Source organism: Salvia miltiorrhiza, chromosome 1 (genome assembly GCF_028751815.1).
Source record: "Salvia miltiorrhiza cultivar Shanhuang (shh) chromosome 1, IMPLAD_Smil_shh, whole genome shotgun sequence".
In the NCBI taxonomy this organism is placed as follows: Eukaryota; Viridiplantae; Streptophyta; class Magnoliopsida; order Lamiales; family Lamiaceae; genus Salvia; species Salvia miltiorrhiza.
Window position 1 is genome coordinate 74,160,121 of NC_080387.1, and position 21,301 is coordinate 74,181,421.

Here is a 21,301-nt window from a genome sequence, read left to right on the forward strand (position 1 = left end):
GCTATTGATAAGGCCTAGAAATAAATATATTCATCTAATAAATTATCTAATAAAAGTAATAAATTAATAAATTTTCTAAAATAATAGATTATTAAATAAAATAACATTAATTACACGTACAACGTACGTTCTTTCTGCTAGTAGTCTCCAAAATTGACTCATTTTGCAGTGGGACTTGACTTAGAAAAAATGATTTTAGCATATTGGTGTCTCTTGTTTAGTTAAGTAATCAAACATTACTTCTTAACAAAAAAGTAATTAAATAGTTGCTTTAGTAATTAAATAGTAATACAATAATTAGTCAAACAGAAAACACATTTTATCACTCGACATTTCATCAAACAGTTGGAGGCTTGGAGCATGACAAGGGACGGCCGAATGGAAATTGGGAAATGGAAAGGGACGACCGTCTGGAAATTAATTAAATACGTCAAACACTGCAGTGATTCTTACTCTAACATTACTTTATTAAATTGATTTAGTTTCATTATTCAATTGACTTGACTTCTAAACATAGTCTGTCGCTTTTGCCTCCAAAAATGACTCATTCTGTAGTGGGGTTTGACTTGGAAAAGATGATTTTAGCTTTGAATAAAAGGGCATCTGCTTAGGCTTCTTGTTTGCGCACATAATTACAGTTAATTAGTACTCTGCATTTACAAAATTTAGAGTTTGTAAAGTGTTGCACTACATAGCTAGGTGTTTTTGTTTTTTAATTAAAGTTTGATTTTTTTTTTCCACATTAAAAATATTATTTTACAATATTATTATAATACAATCTTTGTATTAATGGATGGAAGATAAATTCAACTTATATAGTGTAAATGTTACAAAATTAAAAATTCTCTGGTGCATTGTGCTGGAGAGTGTGGGAAAAACTGATAGTGAGCGGGAGGTGTTTGATAAAATATGTGACAAGAACATTGTGCTGGCCTTGTGATTTGTGAAAGGGAATCAAAATGCTTTTCTACACTTCCACATATTTGGATATTGCTTTGGGATGATTTGATGAGGTGTTTGTTAAAGGTATGCCAAATAAAATGAAAACTAATGTCGTCTCAAACTAAGCAAGAAAATCTATTCTTTTTCAGGCTATGTTCGATTTTGCATAGAAAATTAATTCTAGTATATCTCTGTATCTCTATAATTGGAGTGTGAAATTGAAGAAAATTATTTACAAGTGAAGCCAATTGCAGAATGAAACTAAATCAAATATAGCCACATATCTTTGGTCCCATTAATGGAAAATGAAATCAATTCTAACTTCTTTGATCAGTCTGTTGCGCAGACTAGTCAAAACGGAAGCTTCTTCCATTTTGCATTAGTGGGGCCTTAAAAATGTGGCTATTTTTTTATTTAGTTTCATTCTGCAATTGGGTTGACTTGTAAATCGTCTTTGTCGCTTTTGCCTCCAAAATTCTACCTTCACCACAATTATTCACACTCCCATTTATATACTGGGCGTTGCTTATAAGATGATGGAAAAATAAGTTGGGGTAGAGGAACTTATTTTTTGAGAAGCTTATAAGCTCTCGGAACTTATTTTTACAGCTTATAAGCTGGTTAGGAGCTTATTTTGCCAAACATTTTGAAGGAGCTTAGAAGCTTCTAAACAACTTATAAGGTATTTTGAAGAGCTTATAAGCTTAGCCAAACACCCTCTAAGTCTTGGAGTGTATTCAATGATATAATGACTCAGAAGAGTCATTAATGTGTTTGGTACAACATTAAATCATGGCATTAACTTTTCCCATTTTCCACAACTACCTTATAGTGACTTAATTCATTTCCCTAATTTCGAATATCATTTGAAACTTTCAGACAAAATAACTGTTGCTCGAAATTATTATAGAAGCTTCTTTCATTTTCCATTAATGGGACAAAAAAAATGTGGCCATATAAATGGCATGAGCTAGGCTTCTTGTCTGCGCACACAACTATAATTAGCACTCTGCATTTGCGATATGGAGAGAGTTTCTTCCTATTTTCTCGTGCTTGCACTACTCTTACCAATCCATTATTTGATGGATTATAGCTCAGCCAAAAACGATATCAACACCGATCGTTCTTCACTTCTTGCCTTGAAATCTCAAATCACTTTAGATCCTCAAAATATATTGACCCAAAATTGGAGCACTGAGGCCAGTGTTTGTAGTTGGATCGGAGTTACTTGTGATTCACATTACAATAGGGTGACTCAGTTGAATATATCGGACATGGGTCTTGTGGGAACCCTCCCACCAGAAATTGGGAATCTTTCTTCTCTCGTTTCTTTAGACGTGAACGAGAACTCCTTTCATGGCCCCATTCCCCCATCTATCTTCAACCTGTCATTTCTAGAAGTTTTGGAAGTAAGGAATAATAGTTTGTCTAGTAGTTTACCTCTTGATATGTGCAAACACAATCTGCATAGACTCAGGAGGCTGCGTATATCTTACAACGAGATGTATGGGGAAATACCATCGAGTTTGGAGAAGTGTTCACAGCTTGAGTATCTTTCTTTGGTGAACAACACTTTCACTGGATTTGTGCCGACAGAAATTGGGAACTTGACGAAGCTTCAAGAGTTGTACCTTGGTGTAAATAAGTTGACTGGTAAGTTGATTCCTATATATATGAGGTCAAATCATGCATTTAATGCCATATTATTTAATTCTTTGATTTATGTGCTTTGCGTTTGAGGGTCAAATTTAAACTTTATATCGGGTGATAAAGTAATATTTTCCCTATACGTTTCAATCTAGAATTAGCTAGACTAACTTTATATTGATCTTTGTCTTCCGTTGATTAGTGAAATAAATATCATTATACTTAAAATAGTATACAACTCAATCTCCCAACCGATCGAATCGCGTATTTTATTTATTATTGTTACGATCGTTATACTTAACAATATGGAACTTGACTTTGATGACTTCATTATTCTCCAGATACTATTCCGAAAGAGATTGGAAATCTTCGTAATTTGCAGGAATTGTGGTTGCATTCCAACGAACTTAGCGGATCAATCCCAAGAGAAGTGGGGAACATGACAGCTTTGGTCAGATTAAGCCTCGGCAATAATAGTTTAAGTGGTATGATTTATCATCACCTAGCCACAAGTTTAGCTCCTCAAGCTAACTTACGAGTTAATTTCTTTTTCTCTTATTTCATTTGATCTTTAATTAAGTGGTATGTTGTCTTGAAGTTGGTAGGGGTCATACATTGTCTTGTGGGATTATTCTCCAGGTACTATTCCGAAAGAGATTGGAAATCTTCATAATTTGCAGGGATTGTGGTTGCATTCCAACGAACTTAGCGGATCAATCCCAAGAGAAGTGGGGAACATGACAGCTCTGGGCATCTTACTGCTCGACAATAATAGATTAAGTGGTATGATTTATTATTCACCTAGCCACAAGTTTAGCTCCTCAAGCTAGCTTACGAGTTAATTTCTTTTTCTCTTATTTCATTTTATCTTCTTTAATTATACTATGTTTAAAAAGAATGCAATACATCTATACTAATATAAAAAGAGCTTTGGACACAACACACAACATGTGGATTGTCTCTATTTTACACTTATTACATGTTTTATTTTAAAGTTATTTTACATATTATATATTTATAAAAATATATTAATTCATCAGATATTATACTAAAACTATGTGATATATATCTATAGTTGTTGATAAGGCTTATAAATAAATATATCTATCAAACAAATTATTCACCTTAATTCACGTGCCCAAAAGTTTTGAGCCACTTATAGTGGGACGGAGGGAGTATTTAGTAGAAGTAATAAACTAATAGATTTTCTAAAAAAAATTATTGTATGACTAAATAGACCAAATTGTTAATTGAAAAATTAAATATAATAAATATTATATTTATATTTTTTATTTTATCGAATAAAATAACATTAATTATGCGTACTCTTTCTCCTAGTTCCTTATAATTGTTTTTTTTTTTTTTTTGAAAATATAGTTCCTTATAATTGTTAAGTAAGATGTTAAACCTTATGTAAACCAAATGTTTTGTGCATTTTTAGATATAAAGAAATTTGATTCATGTCCTTCTGTCTTTCAAGTAATAAATTTGAAGGTCTCGTACTAACTTTCAGGTCAAATACCATCTACCATTGGGAATCTACCATTGATTGAACTACAACTCTTTTCCAACAAATTAATCGGTGAGCTTCCATCCTCCATCTGTAACTTGACATCCCTTCAAGCTCTTGTTCTCTCAAATAACACTTTGGAAGGAACAATTCCACAATGCTTTGGAAACTTGAGCTCTCTGGTCATCTTTAATTTAAATAAAAATCAGTTTCGAGGTCTCATTCCATCAACATTTAGCAAGGGGTGTAGTCTTGAATCCATCAATTTGAATGGTAACAAATTGCAAGGACCATTACCTAAATCCTTGATCAATTGCGGAAGTCTACGAGGCCTCGATGTTGGAAACAATAGAATACAAGACGAATTTCCCTTTTGGATGGATGGCCTCCCTTGGCTTCGAGTGTTGGTCTTAAGGTCTAACAAGTTTGATGGGAACATGTCACTTCTATCACAAGCCAAGATTCCATTTCCTAATTTACAAGTTTTAGATATATCTCATAATAGATTTGTGGGTTCTCTGCCTCAAAGATATTTCAAGAATTTCAGATCAATGATAGAGGTAAATGAAACAAACTTGTCAAATGACAACGCCTTTCTTCTTTATGTGGAGATGAGGCTCACCTTGAAAGGGCTGGATCAATTATTAGAGAGATTGTTGTCAGCCTTTACAGCAATTGACTTATCCTCCAATAGATTTTCTGGGAGTATTCCAAATTCCATAGGAAATCTTAAGATTCTCAAATACTTGAATTTATCCCACAATAACCTCATAGGTAATATACCTTCATCTCTTGGAAATATGAGTGAACTTGAATCCTTGGACTTGTCCGTGAACAAGTTGGATGGAGAAATTCCAAATGAATTGACAAGGTTGACATTTCTTTCAACACTAAACCTTTCAATGAATAATCTAGTTGGACAAATACCACAATCTACTCAATTTTCCACATTTGAGAATGATTCATACGTCGGAAACTTGGGACTGTGTGGAGTTCCGATGACGAGAAAATGCAACAAGGAGAATGGACATCGGATGCAGCCAAAAGAAGATGGCGAAGATGATGAGTATGGATTTATAGATGGATTTGGATGGAGAAGTGTGGTGATGGGATATGGAAGTGGATTCATAGTTGGGATTGGAATTGGTTACATCATTATTAGAAATGGAAGGCCAAGATGGTTAGTGGAATTCTTTTTCGGCATTGGATATAATAATAAGAAGAAGAAGAGACGCAGCAGAGCTACACCAACACCAACACGCAGGAGAACTTAATTGAAGGATTGTGCTCGAATTGTGTTTTCTTTTTCTTATCTCCTTTTTAATGGCTACTTTAGTGTGTTTGTGCTCGATTTCAACTTTAGAGTTTATGAAATATTGTTGTTTGTTCGTGTTGTTATGTCTTGAATCTCCCGCTTCGAACTACGGGGATCTCGCTGAGATCTATAAATACTACAAATACTTGAGATCTGTAATTTGTAATCTTAGCCGCATAATAAAATCTGTCATCCTCTCTGTCCGTGGATGTAGCCATATTGGTGAACCACGTAAATATGTTATGTCACAACAAATATTTCTGTTTGATTATGCTCTTTAAAACAGTTTTGTGATTTTTTAGGTAGTTTTAAATTTTTAGATTAATGTCATCACGTGAATAGGTAGCTTTAAAACAGTTCTGGATTTATTCAAGCAAAAATACTACACGTGAATCTAGTTGGAACAGATTCTGTTAAGCCTATGCACTGTTAAGCCTCAAAACATTTATCGGATTCTGTTAAGCCTATAAATCGTTGGTTTGTATTTGTTGCTTAATTTATAAAGGGTTAATTCGCTCTAAATCCTTAAACTATAGTCATTTTCCGTTTTTTCCCTCAATCTTTGAACTTCCCATAAAAAACCCCCAACTTTCAATTTTTCCTAATTTTCCCATGACGGGTTTTCCGGCCAAATCCGGTGTCGGAATTTTCCTATGTGGCGTTATTCTTGCCAAATCACCGTATACGTGGCATATCACCCCCACCCCCACCCTCACACGTCACTCTCTCTCTCTCTCTCTCTCTCTTTCTCTCTCTTCCCCCTCTGCCCCCCGTCTGGCTCTCCCCCTCCCTCAACTCTCCGGCGGAGCAGCTGAAGACCAGCCGCTGCCCAGACCTCACAGAACTCCCTCTCCTCCGACTCCGACGAGGAGCCGCCATCGACCACCGCTGTCCCTCCTTGGCAACGGCGAAGAGCACCGCCACCGCCTCCCTCCGTCTCTCAATCAAACTCCCGGCGACAGCAACCATGGCCGCCGCCGTCCCCCAGACCAGCCCTCAACAAAACTCAGCCCATCTCTCTCTCTGAAACTTCCGGTGAGCAGCCTTGATAGCCGCCACCAAACTCTCTAGACCTCAAAATTGACTCCCTCCTCTCGAATCAGTCTGGCGAGCAGCCATGGAACCACCGCCGCTGACGACACACACTCACTCCTCCCGACGTTTTCTGGGACCTTCATCGGCTCTCCCTCTTCCCCCTTCCCCCATCGCCCACCGCCGGCATCGGAGGAGGCAGGTCAGGGCGGCGCTGCTATTTGCGGCACAAACCCTAGGCGACGCGAAGAGGTGACGAAACCCTAACTGTCTGAAAACGTGGGTCAGAGAGAAGGGTTCTCAGGTTGGATCTTGGGAGCGCGGATCCGGGAACTTGGACGGCAGCCTGGACGATTGTGGCGGCGGTGGAGGAAGAGAGTTAGAGAGGGAGAGCCAGACGGGCGGGTAGAGCAGGAAGGGGGATGGGAGGAGGGAGCACGAGAGAGGACTGTTGCGACGACCTCGCGAGAAGAGGGTCCGTCGTGAATTGAGGACGCCGACGCAATAGGCCGTGAAGTAGATAGAGTGAGAGAGACGGAGAGACGAGGATGTGTATGTGAGGGGGGGTGGGTGGGGTGGTGGGGGTGATATGCCACGTATACATTGATTTGGCAAGAATAACGCCACATAGGAAAATTCCGACACCGGATTTGGCCGGAAAACCCGTCATGGGAAAATAGGAAAAATATGAAAGTTGGGGGTTTTTTATGGAAGTTCAAAGATTGAGGGAAAAAACGGAAAATGACTATAGTTTAAGGATTTAGAGCGAATTAACCCATTTATAAATAATGTTTTATACACTTTTTCTTTTGGCTCTTGTTTTTTTAATTAATTTAATCAATTACAAAATATCTTACTTCTTATGTCGAGAGCATATTGCAGGAGTCTCTTGTTTAATTAAGTAATCAAATAGTAATACAATAATAATTACTCAAAACAGAAAACACATCTTAAACAGAAGGGTTGCGATATCGTGTGGCATTTAATGTCCGTATTCGTATTCAAACCTTGTGACCTATTAAAGACGGAGTTAATATATTAAGTTAATAGTTTTTTAATGTCATACTCTTTTTCTTAGAGAATTACTAATAATCAAAATTTATTTTAGCTTGCAATATAAATGGCATCAGCTAGGCTTCTTGTTTGTGCACAAAATTACAATTAGCACTCTGCATTTTCAGTATGGGGAGAGTTTCCCCATTTTTCCTACTCATATTGTTTTCTTGTCTTAGCCTCATCAAATCAAAAGTGATGAATATATTATACATATAATAAATCTAAAAATAGCCTTACTTAGATCCTTATTTTACAAACTATACATATTAATTTAATACCTATTATAAAAGAGCCTTATTTTACAAAATTTGATTTGCCTATTGTATCTATACTCAAGTAATTTAATATATTATACATATAATAAATCTAAAAATATAGTATTATTGTTTATCTTTTATATTTTAATAGTTATTTAAGTAGTAGTATCGATTGGTAAACCGAAAAAAAAAAAAAAAAAAGTTCTCCTGCATAAACTAAACTGCTGCTCAAAAGAGTGAGAATTGGCTAAAACTACCACAGCAAAATGAGATCCAAATATGAGTTTTGATTGGATTCCCAACAACATCTTAAGCCATTCTACCTCAAGAAAAAACTTTTAAAATTTCATTACTCACATCTCAAAAGTAATACTACTAAAAAAAAAGGTTATGCTCAACCAGCAAAGGATGGGACCAAGGCATAACACAGGAACTATTATGGTGTTTTTATATTTTTGAAGCACATAATATTAAATATATTTATATATATAATAAAAAGATTTTTTTTCCCTGTTTAGGAGCTTGTCAGGCACCCTCGGCCGTTGTCCGATCCATTTTTTTTAATGATGTAAATAAAAAGTTATCTATATATGTTAATCTCGCCCGATTATAATTATTTTATCCAAATAATTATTTCAAGATTCAATCCATTTTCTTAACTAAAAATTCATTAGAATCATCTGATAAAATCTCGTCCGGTCATTATTAAAGTCATAAATCTTCCTCTGTCTATAAATCATAGCCATACTTTACAAACATAACAAATATTTCATGAAAATACACAAAATAAAATCACAAACTATTAAAATAAAATTGCAACCATGCATACAAACGTAGCAAACATTTCAAGATTACACAAAATAAAATCACGAATTATTAAAAAAAAATTGCAACTCGAATCATTGGGCAAATTTCATTTGTTGCTCTCGAGCCACTCAAGAATGCCCTCTAATAATCCAAAATAATCTTTGTAGTTTCGCTTGTAATAACTATCCAATCTCTGAGGTTATGTAAAAATTAATCCATCAAAATGTATTTAAAGGATAAAAATGATTAAAAATTCATTTGCTTACATAGATAATGCTTTTTAAAATTAATATAATGATGCTTGTTAAAATTAATATGGATTGATTGGGCTAAAGAAAAGATTATACTTGATTTCATTCAATAAAGGGTTTTCAAATAAATAATTTCAGGGTTAATTGTCAAAAATAACACAATACCTCGCAACTTTCACTTAGTACTTTAAAATACGAAAGCATAAGAACTTCTCTTCTCCCTCTCTTGCATGGAATCTTAGCTTCTTGTCTTGATTTTAAATTGCAAGAAATCACTTGACTCAATCTTGCAGCCATTGCCATCTACAAATTTTGGTGGAAATTATATAATTTACTATTTAATTTCACAGCCACTAGTTTATGATTTTTGTAGATGGTGATGAAATGGGGAAATTCCAATATTGGCCCACATGCAATTTTTCTTGTTTCCTTTGAATGTGATTGGTGGTGTCTCATTTCAAGATATTTTTGTGGGTTGGATTGGAATGAGAAAAGCCACACAATTGAAATAATTTTGCTTCACTAGAAAATTATATAGGTGTGGTACTTCATTGAATTTATATTTTATTTTGATATTATGGTGTTTACATATTTTTGAAGCACATATCAATTACAAGTTCATTAATTATTATTAGAGATGCTAATTATTAGGTATGCCACTTCATTTCAAGCTATTTTAAGTTTGAATAATTAAATTAGATTTTTTTTTTCGAGTTAAAATATTTTGGCCCACGGCCCCAAATCTAGGTTAGGGACCCAACAGCCGTAAACAAGAAATTAACTTTGATATTTTTATCTATCAAGGCTAATCCTTCAAAGTAAACACCCCCTAAATTCGTAAACACTCCCCCTTAATACGAAGGCGGGAGAAACCCCATAAAATCCAAAAGCATCAACAACCATACTCCCCCTTTTTGTCAAAGAAATTACAAGGGAGCCATCGTCTCATCACTCATCAGCCTCATCAACAGCCTCCGGCACATCTTGAGCATCCTCATCCTCGACATCGTTGTCGGACTCGGTAGCATCAAAGGAGCCTTCTTCATCAAAGTCGGACTCGGTAGCATCAACGGAGTCTTCTTCATCAAAGTCGGACTCGGTAGCATCAAAGGAGCCTTTTTCATAAACATCAGCGGCATGAACACCTGAGAATCCAGCAGCATCTGTATCAAGAGGTGAATTACACAATTTTTTTTATATCTAAACTATCATCCAAAACACACATGAGATTCTTTAGGTGTATCATGAAATTCTCATGCTAAGATAGAATTCTAGTACCATAATTAGACTATAAGACTAAGATAATAATTAATGAACTAGTTCAATGCAAATCATAGAAGCAAAACAACAGCCACTAACTTACCAACAATCACTACTCCTATAGGCACAAATTCAATTGCTCAAAAGAAGTGATGGGCTAAAAGCCTAAAACCAAAGTCACGAATCCTATATAAAACATTTTCAAGTCAACTATATATGATCTTACTTTTGTTGTCTGTAATAATACAACGACTGAGTGGGATTGGAGAACATGGCATCCCGTCTTTCCGTTTGATCCATCTTTTATACCCATGCCTGGAAATTAATAGATAAATATAGGGTGTGAGAATACATAAATATTCAAAGGATAATGAAGCAGTCATCTTGTGTTAGTGTGTCGAAGTTGTAGCAACCCACAATGAACCTACACACACCCACACACATTGGAGCAACACCTCCCTCGTTTTAATTACTTGTGAAATTCTCATTTATAGATGAACTAATAAGAAAAAATGAAAAGGAGCAATTTAAAACACTTTGATCAGAATTCTCATCTATAAATTTTCATTTTATAGACTAACTAATAGAATTTGGAATCCCATAATTAACTTGAAATATATATTAAGACTAGGAAATGAATTGATCGGCAGTTGCAAGACTAACCTTTCAAACTTGATAGTAACGGGTTTCTCGTCAAAAGAAAACGAGGCAGTGACATCAATGGAAGTCTCTGGATCCGGTCGTAGTTTCTTAGCACAAGTCAAAGCTACAGGATTGCAGTTCACTACTTCAATGGTTCCGAGCATATAATGAGACGGCCAGTGGATCTCTTCTAGTTTGTAGCAATGTTTCAAGCTTAGGCGAACAAGATTAGGGAAGCTTCCATATCTTGGTTTCCATTGCACCAAATCACTGTCTTCAATAAGAAGAAACCTAAGTTTCAAGAAACTTCTCAGTTGTGTTTTCCACTTTGAACCCCGAAAGGCATAGGCTCGCAATTTGAGCACTTCAAGAGAATGCAAAGAACCAATCGCATCCATGTATTCCCAAGAAAAACCCATGCCACTCAAATGTAATTTTTTCAACCAACGTGGCAACATCAATGAACTAGGAAACGCATGATCGTACTTAACCACAGGATTTATGATGCTACATTTCAATGTCTCCAAACTTCCAAGTGTTGAAACACAACCAAAGCAACTTAAGAGGTCATCATGCTCGTCGTAAGGGGTTAGCTCGATTTGAACTCCTAATTTCCTTATACAAGGAACTTTGTGGGAGAGTTCCAAGATAGTAGAAATGCTGGCATTCACACCTATAAGTGTTGAGAGTTTTTCCAAAGAAGTATAATGACATGGAGCTACAAGGCTCTTCCCCAATATCTCAATATGCTCCAACACTTGCATATCCCATATTTCTATTGGTACATACGATGGAGCTCTACAAATTCTAATGTTGCTATGCGGATGGATGATCAAGACTCGGAGGTTGAAAAGTTTGGATATGGTTGTCGGGAGTTCTCCATTGCAAGTTAGAGCAAGGTACTTTAGCAGGACTAGTGTAAGAATTTCTGTTGGGAAAGTGTACAAACGTAGATTAAGAGCGTCTAGTTTGCCAAGCAACTTGAAATCGTCACCCAATGGGATTGGATATTGGTGGTACGGACCAAAAAAAAGAAGAGAACGTGCAGAGGATGCACAGTTCAATCTCATGGAAATGCAAAAGTCTTTGATGCTAAATAAAATGTTATTTTCCAGACACAAGCAATGCTGACCTTTTACATTATCTTCTAAGTCTTCATCAAGTTTATTTAAGACGTGATAAAACTTGTTCTTCCGAGCCTCTCCTCTACACACGTACCGCCACGAAGAATGAAGCCAACAAGCTTTAAACTTGCGGTTACCAAACTCCCACCAAGAATTATAGATGTTCCTTTCGTTGAATAAAGCAAGATACCTATAATTGCAAAGCTGGTCCAAACATTTGAAGATAGAATCCTCCAAAGACTCCTTTTTGTTTATGTTATGAAACCAACCCTCACAAGCCAACATATTCATTATCTTGGAAAGGGGGATGTTATATTCCGGAGGGAAGACTCCCATATATAGAAAAGGCATTTTAAGATATTGAGGTAAGTAATCGTAACTTGGGAAAAGTACCTTTGATATCTCATTATATGCATCGGTGAAGACCGAATTTCGCTTTTCTGCTACATCATCCCAGTATTTGGGGTCTGTATCCTGGGCTTTTGATAAGATGTCAGCCACTGTGACTATCATAAGAGGAAGACCTTCACAGTTCTTTGCAATTTTGGTGATAGCTTTGTCAAGGTGAAAAGGGCAATCCTTTTCACCAAACACCTTCTCGCATAATAGCTCCTTACTTTCTTCTTCCTTCAAAAACCGCACCAATATTGTATGAGTAGGACCATGCTTTGAGCAATATACGTTTTTGTCTCGAGTAGTAACCAAGATTTTAATTAATCCATCATTGATGTTCTCAAAGGATCTTGTCAAGGAATCCAATATCTGTCTCTCCCACACATCATCGAGCACAATGAGGCATTTCTTTCCCTCCCAGAAACCATCAAGGACGTTTTTCTTTCCCTCCAATCTTTCTTCCAAGTAGGCACCTAATTCGTGATCTCCTTGTGTGATACCACACATTTGAGCTAGAATGCCTCGTGACACATCATCGAATTGAGATTTTCTGCCTACTCTGACCCACACGCGATGCTCAAAATGGCTCAAGATTTCTGGATCTTCAAAAACTGCCTTAGCAAGAGCAGTCTTCCCAACGCCTGCAGTCCCAACAAGTGCGATATAATCGTTAAAGCAACGGCTTTCCATAAGTTCCTTTCTGAGTTGTTGGAATTCATCCGATAATCCAATCATCTTGGACTTGGTCCCACTTCTTGAGGAAATGGATTGGTCCACGTCGTCGTCTTCAGGCATATTGTACACTTCATAAATGTATTCCTTCTCCATATCCTTGAGCCTCTCCATGAAGGAATCAACATGATGTTTCAGGACTTTCAGATCAATGGAGAATCTGATTCTCTCACCCTCAACACCATTCATGATTCTTGGCGTGTTGAATTTTCTTCCTTTCTCTTTATGCACCATCAGTCTTCTTCTTCTTCTTCCTCTTGTGGTTGTGTGGTGTGGAGGAAGTCTTTGAAATACAATCTGTGGTAGTACTCTTCTTGTTGCTATGAGAGTGAATACAATTTGTGCCCGTATTCTCCTTCTTCTTCTTGTTGGGATTGTGTGGTGTAGACGAGGGCTTTGAAATAGAATCTGTGGTAGTGAGGGAAGAGATTCCAATAAGCCTCCGAATTCCCTTACTCTCTCTTTCATTTCTTCATCAACTTGGTCTGCACGAGATTGTGAAGGAATTCCAAGAATCTGTTGGTAGAGAAGGGATTCCAATAAGTCTTGGAATTCCCAAATCAACTCTTTGATTCTTCCATCCAAAGCATTCACCTTCTTCCTGCTCTTGCTTGTCCTTGTCCTGTCCAATCGTTCCAAAATATCTTGCAACGGCCGCAACTGATAGTAGGCGCGTTGCAAGATATGTGGAGAGGGCTCAACAAGGCTAAAATGAGAAGAATGGAGAATATAATTAATTGTATTCCTAAGAGAAATCACTGCACCATAAGCCGTCATTCTCCTCTCGCCGTTAAGAATATAATAATGATCCGGCGAGATTTCAGATGATTCTAATGAACTAAAGAAAACGGGTCAAGTCTTGAAAATAATTATTTGGAATTACACAATCATGATGACCGAGCCAAATTAACATATATAGATAAAAAAAAATCATATATATAGGTAATAAAAAAAATTGACCGGGCGACGGCCGAGGGTGCCTGGCCTGTAAAACCGTCCCTGCTCGCTGTGGCGGCGCCACGGTGGTGGTCGGAGGAAAATATGGTAATGATGAAAAGGAATTGGTTCTCCACGAATTATGGTTGCCTGTAAAAATTAGGATAAATTAAAATCATAGCTGCTCAATTATTAAGTTCTTGAAAATAATGAAAATGGACTTACTATGAAGAATTAATGTCGATTTTTGGAGTAAGCAATAAGAAGAGTAGATCGTGACTCAATATTGCAGCCTTTTGCCATTTGCAGATTTTGGTGGGAATTAGATAATTTGCTAGTTAGTTTCACATCCACTAGTTTATGTTTTTTGTTGATGATGATGAAATGGGAAAATTTCAATTTTCAATATTTGGCCCACATGCAATTATTTTGTTTGCATGTGATTGGTTGGTGTATATTCTAGATTGGATGGAATGAGAAAAGTCATACTACAACTCAAAGTCAGTCTCCTTCACTAGCTAGAAAATTCCACTGGCGAGACTTCATGGACTTTATATTTTATTATGGTAGTATTTTTATATTTTTGAAGCACATAATAATAATAATAATAATACTACTAATAATAATAATATGAAAAATATTTGGGTGCAAAATATAGATGGTCTATTATACGTCTATTACATATTTTATTTTAAAGGTAATTTTGTAAATAATTATATACTAATATTTATAAGAATATATTAATTCATTAATATTACACTAAATCTATTTGATATATATGATGTATAACTATTTGATATGGCCTATAAATAAATATCTATGTCCAATAAAATATATTTATAAAAATATCTATATATTAATTCATTAGACTCTTTTATATTTCTAGATATTTAAAAAAATATATTTCCTCCGTCCCAGCTAAAGTGAGATACTTTTCTTTTTGGGCGTCCCAGCTAAAATGAGACTCTTTTTTTTGGGTAAAAGTCCTTTAATCACCTTTTTTTTCACCTATATAGAAAACACACATTTTTTAATTCTCGTGTGTAAAAAAAGGTCTCACTTTAACTGGAACAGAGAGAGTATTAATTTGTAATGTTATACATTTGTAGTTTTGTTTCAACAATATATTAATTCATTAAATATACCTTAAAATCTATATGATTTTATTTTCTATTGTTACATTAATTAAAATTTTACCTTCGATTTTATACTAACCATCAATAGAATAGTTATTGCAACAATTATTACAATTATTCAGTTTTAACAATTTATTCATGTGAAGTTCATGAATTGACTTTATAAGGTCTTTAAAACACCTTTTAAGTTGTTTAACAAAACAAACTCGTGAAAACTTATAAATTGTAAATATAAGCTCCAACGATTTATATGCTCTTAAAAAATAGGTTTAGACAAACCTTAACTTATTCTTTTATAATCTTTTTTATAACAACAATCATTTTCCAAAAACAATCTAATATAATTTTTTTATTTCTATCACATTCCAATAAATTCTTTTTATAACTTGTTTATTCGAATACATTTTTTTTTTGTCAATTTTCATTCTCTAGCTAAGATTCTCTCCCCTAACTCACAATTCTTTCTCTAGTTTATAATAAACTCAATTATTTAAATACTTGGACAAATTATAAATTCTCAAAATATCTTATAAATATCTCATGTGCTGCCGACAATTTCCCCTAAATTCTTCTTACCAAAATCAGTAAGTAGATTGGGATTTGCAGGTGTTTGTCGAAATTGTGTTGGGCCTTCGTATTGGTAATGTTGGGCTACGTTGCTGGGCCCTCGGTGATGGGCTTTTTCTAGGCCTGGTTTCTCTTTCTTTTATTATTCAGATTTCGGCCTGCATTGTTTCTTTTATGGTACTAGCAGGAAGAACGTGCGATGCACGTTGAACACGTTTGATTTATACTATGTAAATAAAAAAAATGAACGAATGCAACTATTAATGATTAAATTTAAAAGTAACAAAGTAATATTCATACTTCTAAATAAAAATGCAAAAAAATCTATGAAAAACATCCTAAATTATCTAAGTAAGGAGTAAGACGAGTTTTAAATCTTTTCTTGTTTGATTTTGACGATTGGGGATCTCTTCTTGTTATTTTTGGTTTGCAACAGAATGCTGTTCCGTCCGGTTATTTGTTCAAGGTCATGTCCTTCATTTTTCGCCATATCTTCCCATAAAGATATCTCTACAAGTTCAGATCTACGAGAAATATTGAGTAAATTCAAATATAGTTATTTTCTAAGGTTATGAACAAATTATAGCATATGCATGAAACATTAAATAAAAATAACATATGCCTATATATATATATATGCATTGGAAATTGAAAGATGGATGCAAATAATCTGAAAGGGATATCCTTCATTTTCAGCTGGCGAAAGAGGAATTCTTGGAATGAAGACATGTTTTCCCATATGTTGGCCAAGCATTATCTCTGCGTTTATGACGTTGCCCTTAAAGTCTCTGCACACCATTCTCGTGCCATTACACAGACCATTTGATGGATCTAAATTCCTTAAAAGAATTATTGGACAATTTTTCTTTAAGACCAACTTATGTGGAGGTAATCCATTTGGAGTCAAAGAGTTCAAAAAATCGACGTCATAGTTTATGTTTGTCTGGTCAATAGCTTCATCAAAACTGTTGAAAATTTGTTCTTCTCCAGGAAACATGGATATCAACTTATCATTCAGCTTATCCACATGCTCATTTTTTGGCGTTAATATTGCTCGATTCGTCATGTACTCCGCCGAATATGCATTCCTTGCTAAACTCGGAAAAATGGCTGCGATAAGTCTTTTCAAAGAATTTTCTTCATTGTCATACTCAATTACCATATCATCTGGAATTTTGATATTACCTTCATCATCCATCGGTTCTTCACCATTTCCAACACTTAGTAAGAATTTGCGGAATTGTGGATCATTCTTGGATCTCATATTTATGGACAAAGTGATCTTTTTAATTCTGCCCCATAAATAAGAATTAACCAAACTTGCTAATATAGTCTGGTAGACTGTAGCTTTAGGAACAACCGGCAATACTTGTCTGAAATCTCCTCCAAAAATGATGACTTTTCCACCAAAATCTTTATCATTCCCCATGACATCTTTTAACAACTTATCTACATTTTCAATTGCCCATTTTTTTGCCATCGGTGCTTCATCCCATATAATCAGTTGTGCTCTCCGCAATAACTCGGCAGCTACACTTTGTTTTGAAATTGAACATTCACTTGCTTCATCAGAATTTATAGGAATTTTAAAGCGTGAATGTGCTGTTCTTCCTCCAGGCATGATCCCTGCAGCAACTCCAGATGTAGCAGTTGCAAGAGCTATGTGTTTTCTTAATCTAAGATGAGCTAATAGTGCACGATATAAGAAAGTCTTTCCAGTTCCACCGGGTCCATCTATGAAAAAAATCCCACCTTCTGCTTTCTGTATGGAACTCAAAATCATAGAAAATGCTTTCCGTTGGTCATCATTCAACTTTAACTCTGCATCTTGATCTTCCTCAGGAATTTGTATCGACATCTCATCTTGTATCTCTCTGGAACAATTATTTTCTATATTACCATCATAAGAAGGAATTGTGGGAAGATCATATGAATTTATATCTTTTCCCATGCTCTGTAACAAAACTCTTAAGCTCAGCAATGTCTTAGAAACACGTTGTCGGATTGAAGTATTGGCATCCCTTTTAAAATCTTCAGACATTGCATCAAAGTAAGTATCCCATAAAACTCTTACATCTGTCGGTGCACAATGTACCAAGATTATTGCAAACAACCTGCGTAGTTCATTTGGCATTTGAAATGTTATTGCCTCATTCATGCAATTGAAAATGCTTTGATCAGCTTCTAATAAACCCCTTTTTTGTGCCGCTTCTTTGAATGTTGAGCATTCTATACCATTAAATGTCAATAAATGTCGGAAAGAGGTTGGTCCCCTAACATGATTCAACAATAATTTTTCATAGTACCTTTCTCCTTCAATCGGACTAACTACACTTATACGTCCAATAACGCCAATTTTCTGCTTTTCTGTCCAAATTTTGTCTCTCTTATTCCATACGTAATGCTCTGGAAATTCTCTGTAGAGAAATTGTCTTGCCTTTTCACTTGTAGCACACATAGTAAAATATTCAGTTAGCATTGTTTTTGAAACATGATCCCACAATAAAAGCTTCTGCAGATTTTGGGATGCGTGATAGGATACAAACTGTTTGTTAGGAAGGTGAAGCTGTAAGTTGATAACTGCTGGAGAAATATCATTCAGACCAAATTCACAAATTCTCCACATTGCTTCTTGTGCAGATACCCATCGTGCATCTTGAAATTGTTTGATTTCATCAACTTGACGCGGCTCATCATCTTGGGTTATATGAACGGCCACCCTATCATGTCCCTTATAGATATATTTGTACAAATACTTAACAGCTGTGATACCAAAGCATACCTCGATATTAATATGGCAGTTGTATATGGACAATAGATGTGCATTATATGGCACAACCTATTGGTTGTCTAAGTCTGCACTCCGAACACGTACAATTGATCCATTTTTTCTTCTTCTGTAAATTGGATATCCATCTTTACCTTGTTGTGTGCTTTCACAATATGGTCGTGGATAATGGCATTTGCATTTTCCTTTTACCATACAAGGATTATTTAGATTTTTCTCTCCGCAAGGTCCATGCATCATATGTTTTTTCACCAATTCAAACAATTCGGAATTGTTTTCTTCATCAGGAAGTTCGCCACTTACAAACTTATCTATTTCACTTGTCGTATTCAACTTATGCCCAGACTTGAAAATTATCAGCATGTGGACATGTGGTAACCCTCTGTTTTGAAATTCAACTACATCAACATGTGCAGCTACATGTCCAAAAATTTTCCTCTTGAATAATTGATATTTCAAGTCTTGCAGTTTTGCTCGAAATACTCGTGTAGTTAAGTCTGGACGTTCTTGAGCTGTTTGACCATCATATAATGCTTGCTGTATTTCTTTTCACTCTGGATTGCAAGTCATTGTAATGAATAGATCTGGTTTTCCAAATCTTTGAACTAATGCCAATGCATCAAGATATCTACGACGCATATATCTTGGTCCTCCTATAAATGTTGATGGTAGAACAATTCTTTTGCCAACTTCATTTCCTCTTAATTCTCCATTAAAGACACTATCCACAATTCCTTGATACAATTCTGCTCTCATACTTGATTGGTTTTGACGATAATAATCCAGTCTTGTTGTCTCCAATTTTATGTACATATCCACTATATATTGCTGTAATAATCTTCCAGCTAATAAGAGTATGGATTGTCTTGGATTTCTAATTTGTATCTTATAGCAAATATATTCTCGGCATGATACATTCTTAACGTTTTCTCTTCTAACACCTAAAAACATAGAAAAATACAATATAAAAAATAAAAAAGTTATATTAAGTGATTAGTAAAATAAAATAAACATAACAATATACAAAATAAATATATATGTCAACAATTGCTTAAAATATATTCATTATCACCTAAACACTCTAAATACAAATCAACACTTTATCGATTCAGCTCATTCATAGATAGGATTTATAGATTATGATTAAGTAGGGATTTCATTAAGACATATGCATAATGAGAAAAGTAAATAGCCTTAAGCTAAGGTGGAGCATAAATATATGCAATTTGTAATTGTAAAATTCTGAAAATAAATTTATATTATTGTTTATATGATTAGTATGCTACAGTTAATGGGTGGGAATGAAAAGAATGTTCTCTACTCATAGCGAATTATAATCTGATGATTGAAATAATATAACTTTAGAAGAATAAAATTATCCAAAAGTTTAATACTAAAATTTATCAAATTAGTAAAATCAATTATAAACATTATAAAAATATAAAATATGATACTTAACTAATTTAATCATCAATCAATTTTTAAAAACTTAATAGAGATACCTTGTTCTTCATTGGAGATAATATCGCCTGCAATTATGGTTCTTGCTAATGAAGTAGAAGTAGAAACATAATTTGTGTTACGAACCAAAGATGCTGGATCAATCTTTCTAATGTTTTGATGCCAACCTGTTTTGCCCATTGGAAAAAGAAGTGGATATTGCAATTGATCATAACATCCATAATAATGCTTTATTCTATGTCTGTCGCCGGAATGAGCATGAACTACAATATCCCGCTCCAATGGAATATTTTCATTATTTCCCTCAACCCATATAGCTGCAACTTGATCTGCATGTGGAGAATTATATACTCGTTGATCTAAGTTGACATCTTTAGAAATATGAAGTTGAACATTGTCCATTGAAGGATAATCTTTCAATCTTCGAAAGAATTTTGCATACGGGTTGATCTCTAAAATTTTCATGAGCATCTGTACAACTGCTTCTGACAAAACTTGATTTTGCATTATGTTAATTATGTTCTCAAACTCACTTTGTGTGTCATAAAAGTATAGCTGAAAAATTTTTGGAGACGCATATTGTGGGATCAATCCAGGAAGATCATGATAAACCATGCCTTGTGCTCGAAAAGAATAAACTCCCCGTCTTGCAGATGCTAATTCTTTGTCCAATTTTACACCAAACGAAGTAAATGAGAATATACTATTATAAGCACGAATATTCCTTCTGAAATTAATAGCTTCTTCTGACTGGGCTGTAAACAATTCATCCAACTCCGGAGGAACTTCAGAAAATACAAGTTTAACTTTTCCATTATCACAACAAAAAGTAGGAGGTTCATATTCAAATCTTCTTGCACCACAATGAATGCAATCAGGCACATTTTTCAATTCATGTAGCAATGAACCTAAATAGATAAACAATATAATTAAAAAAACATTAATAATTTATCATAATGTATTAAACGTATTTTTATCTTAAAAGAATGTAATACTTACAATTCAAATCACTTGCATTTCGTTTACGTTTCTTTTGTCTTTGTAGATTTTTTCTTTGTCGATCTATATACCTCATTAACTGCAATATATAAATATAAATATATTAATTAAAAAAAGAATTTGATTTGTGCTCATGTTGTGTGATATGTGGTGATTATAACATAGACAATTAATATATATATATATAGGGTAGGTATCCATAGAGAATACCATTTAAGTAGAGAATAAAGAATAATCCTAAGCCTTTAGATCTACCTAATCTATCGGCAGATATCAATTCGAATAAACCAAATAAAAAAGAAGGAAAATACTGAATTTGAGAGATTTAGAATACGGAGGGTTATTTTGGGGAATTAAGCAGGAAGGTAAATCAGTAGTTCCGAGAATCACTCTACCATAATCTTGCTGCGTAGATGACAAAGTCAACTGGGAAACAGAAATATTTA

At 34.7% G+C, this 21,301-nt stretch overlaps 2 protein-coding genes across 3 annotated transcripts; one reads left to right on the top strand and one right to left on the bottom strand.

The window, feature by feature from the left end:
* Positions 1 to 1,913: 1,913 nt before the first annotated feature.
* Positions 1,914 to 5,489, top strand: LOC131006131 (receptor like protein 22-like). Of its 2 annotated transcripts, XM_057933293.1 has the most exons (4): positions 1,914 to 2,595; positions 2,931 to 3,074; positions 3,229 to 3,372; positions 4,103 to 5,489. In XM_057933293.1, the coding sequence occupies exons 1-4, from the start codon at positions 1,965 to 1,967 to the stop codon at positions 5,371 to 5,373; spliced, it is 2,190 nt and encodes a 729-aa protein (XP_057789276.1). In that variant the 5' UTR covers positions 1,914 to 1,964; the 3' UTR covers positions 5,374 to 5,489. The 2 variants fall into 2 exon arrangements, with proteins under 2 accessions (XP_057789276.1, XP_057789277.1); XM_057933294.1 differs by lacking the exon at positions 3,229 to 3,372.
* Positions 5,490 to 9,765: 4,276 nt separating this feature from the next.
* Positions 9,766 to 21,009, bottom strand: LOC131013087 (uncharacterized). The gene is made up of 6 exons (XM_057941094.1): positions 20,856 to 21,009; positions 19,898 to 20,764; positions 16,486 to 17,683; positions 10,741 to 13,674; positions 10,304 to 10,392; positions 9,766 to 9,980 (listed from the first exon to the last, which is right to left on the bottom strand). Exons 1-6 carry the CDS (start codon positions 20,929 to 20,931, stop codon positions 9,766 to 9,768), a joined length of 5,379 nt encoding a protein of 1,792 aa, XP_057797077.1. The 5' UTR covers positions 20,932 to 21,009.
* Positions 21,010 to 21,301: the final 292 nt, after the last annotated feature.

Coding starts and splice junctions, on each gene's coding strand:
- LOC131006131 (XM_057933293.1), top strand. CDS start 1,965: ATGGAGAGAGTTTCTTCCTATTTTCTCGTGCTTGCACTACTCTTACCA. Junction 3,075..3,228: donor CGGCAATAATAGTTTAAGTG/GTATGATTTATC, acceptor ATTATTCTCCAG/GTACTATTCCGAAAGAGATT. Junction 3,373..4,102: donor CGACAATAATAGATTAAGTG/GTATGATTTATT, acceptor ACTAACTTTCAG/GTCAAATACCATCTACCATT.
- LOC131013087 (XM_057941094.1), bottom strand. CDS start 20,931: ATGAGGTATATAGATCGACAAAGAAAAAATCTACAAAGACAAAAGAAA. Junction 17,684..19,897: donor TATCTCCAATGAAGAACAAG/GTATCTCTATTA, acceptor GTGCACCGACAG/ATGTAAGAGTTTTATGGGAT. Junction 9,981..10,303: donor TATTATTACAGACAACAAAA/GTAAGATCATAT, acceptor CTCTTGATACAG/ATGCTGCTGGATTCTCAGGT.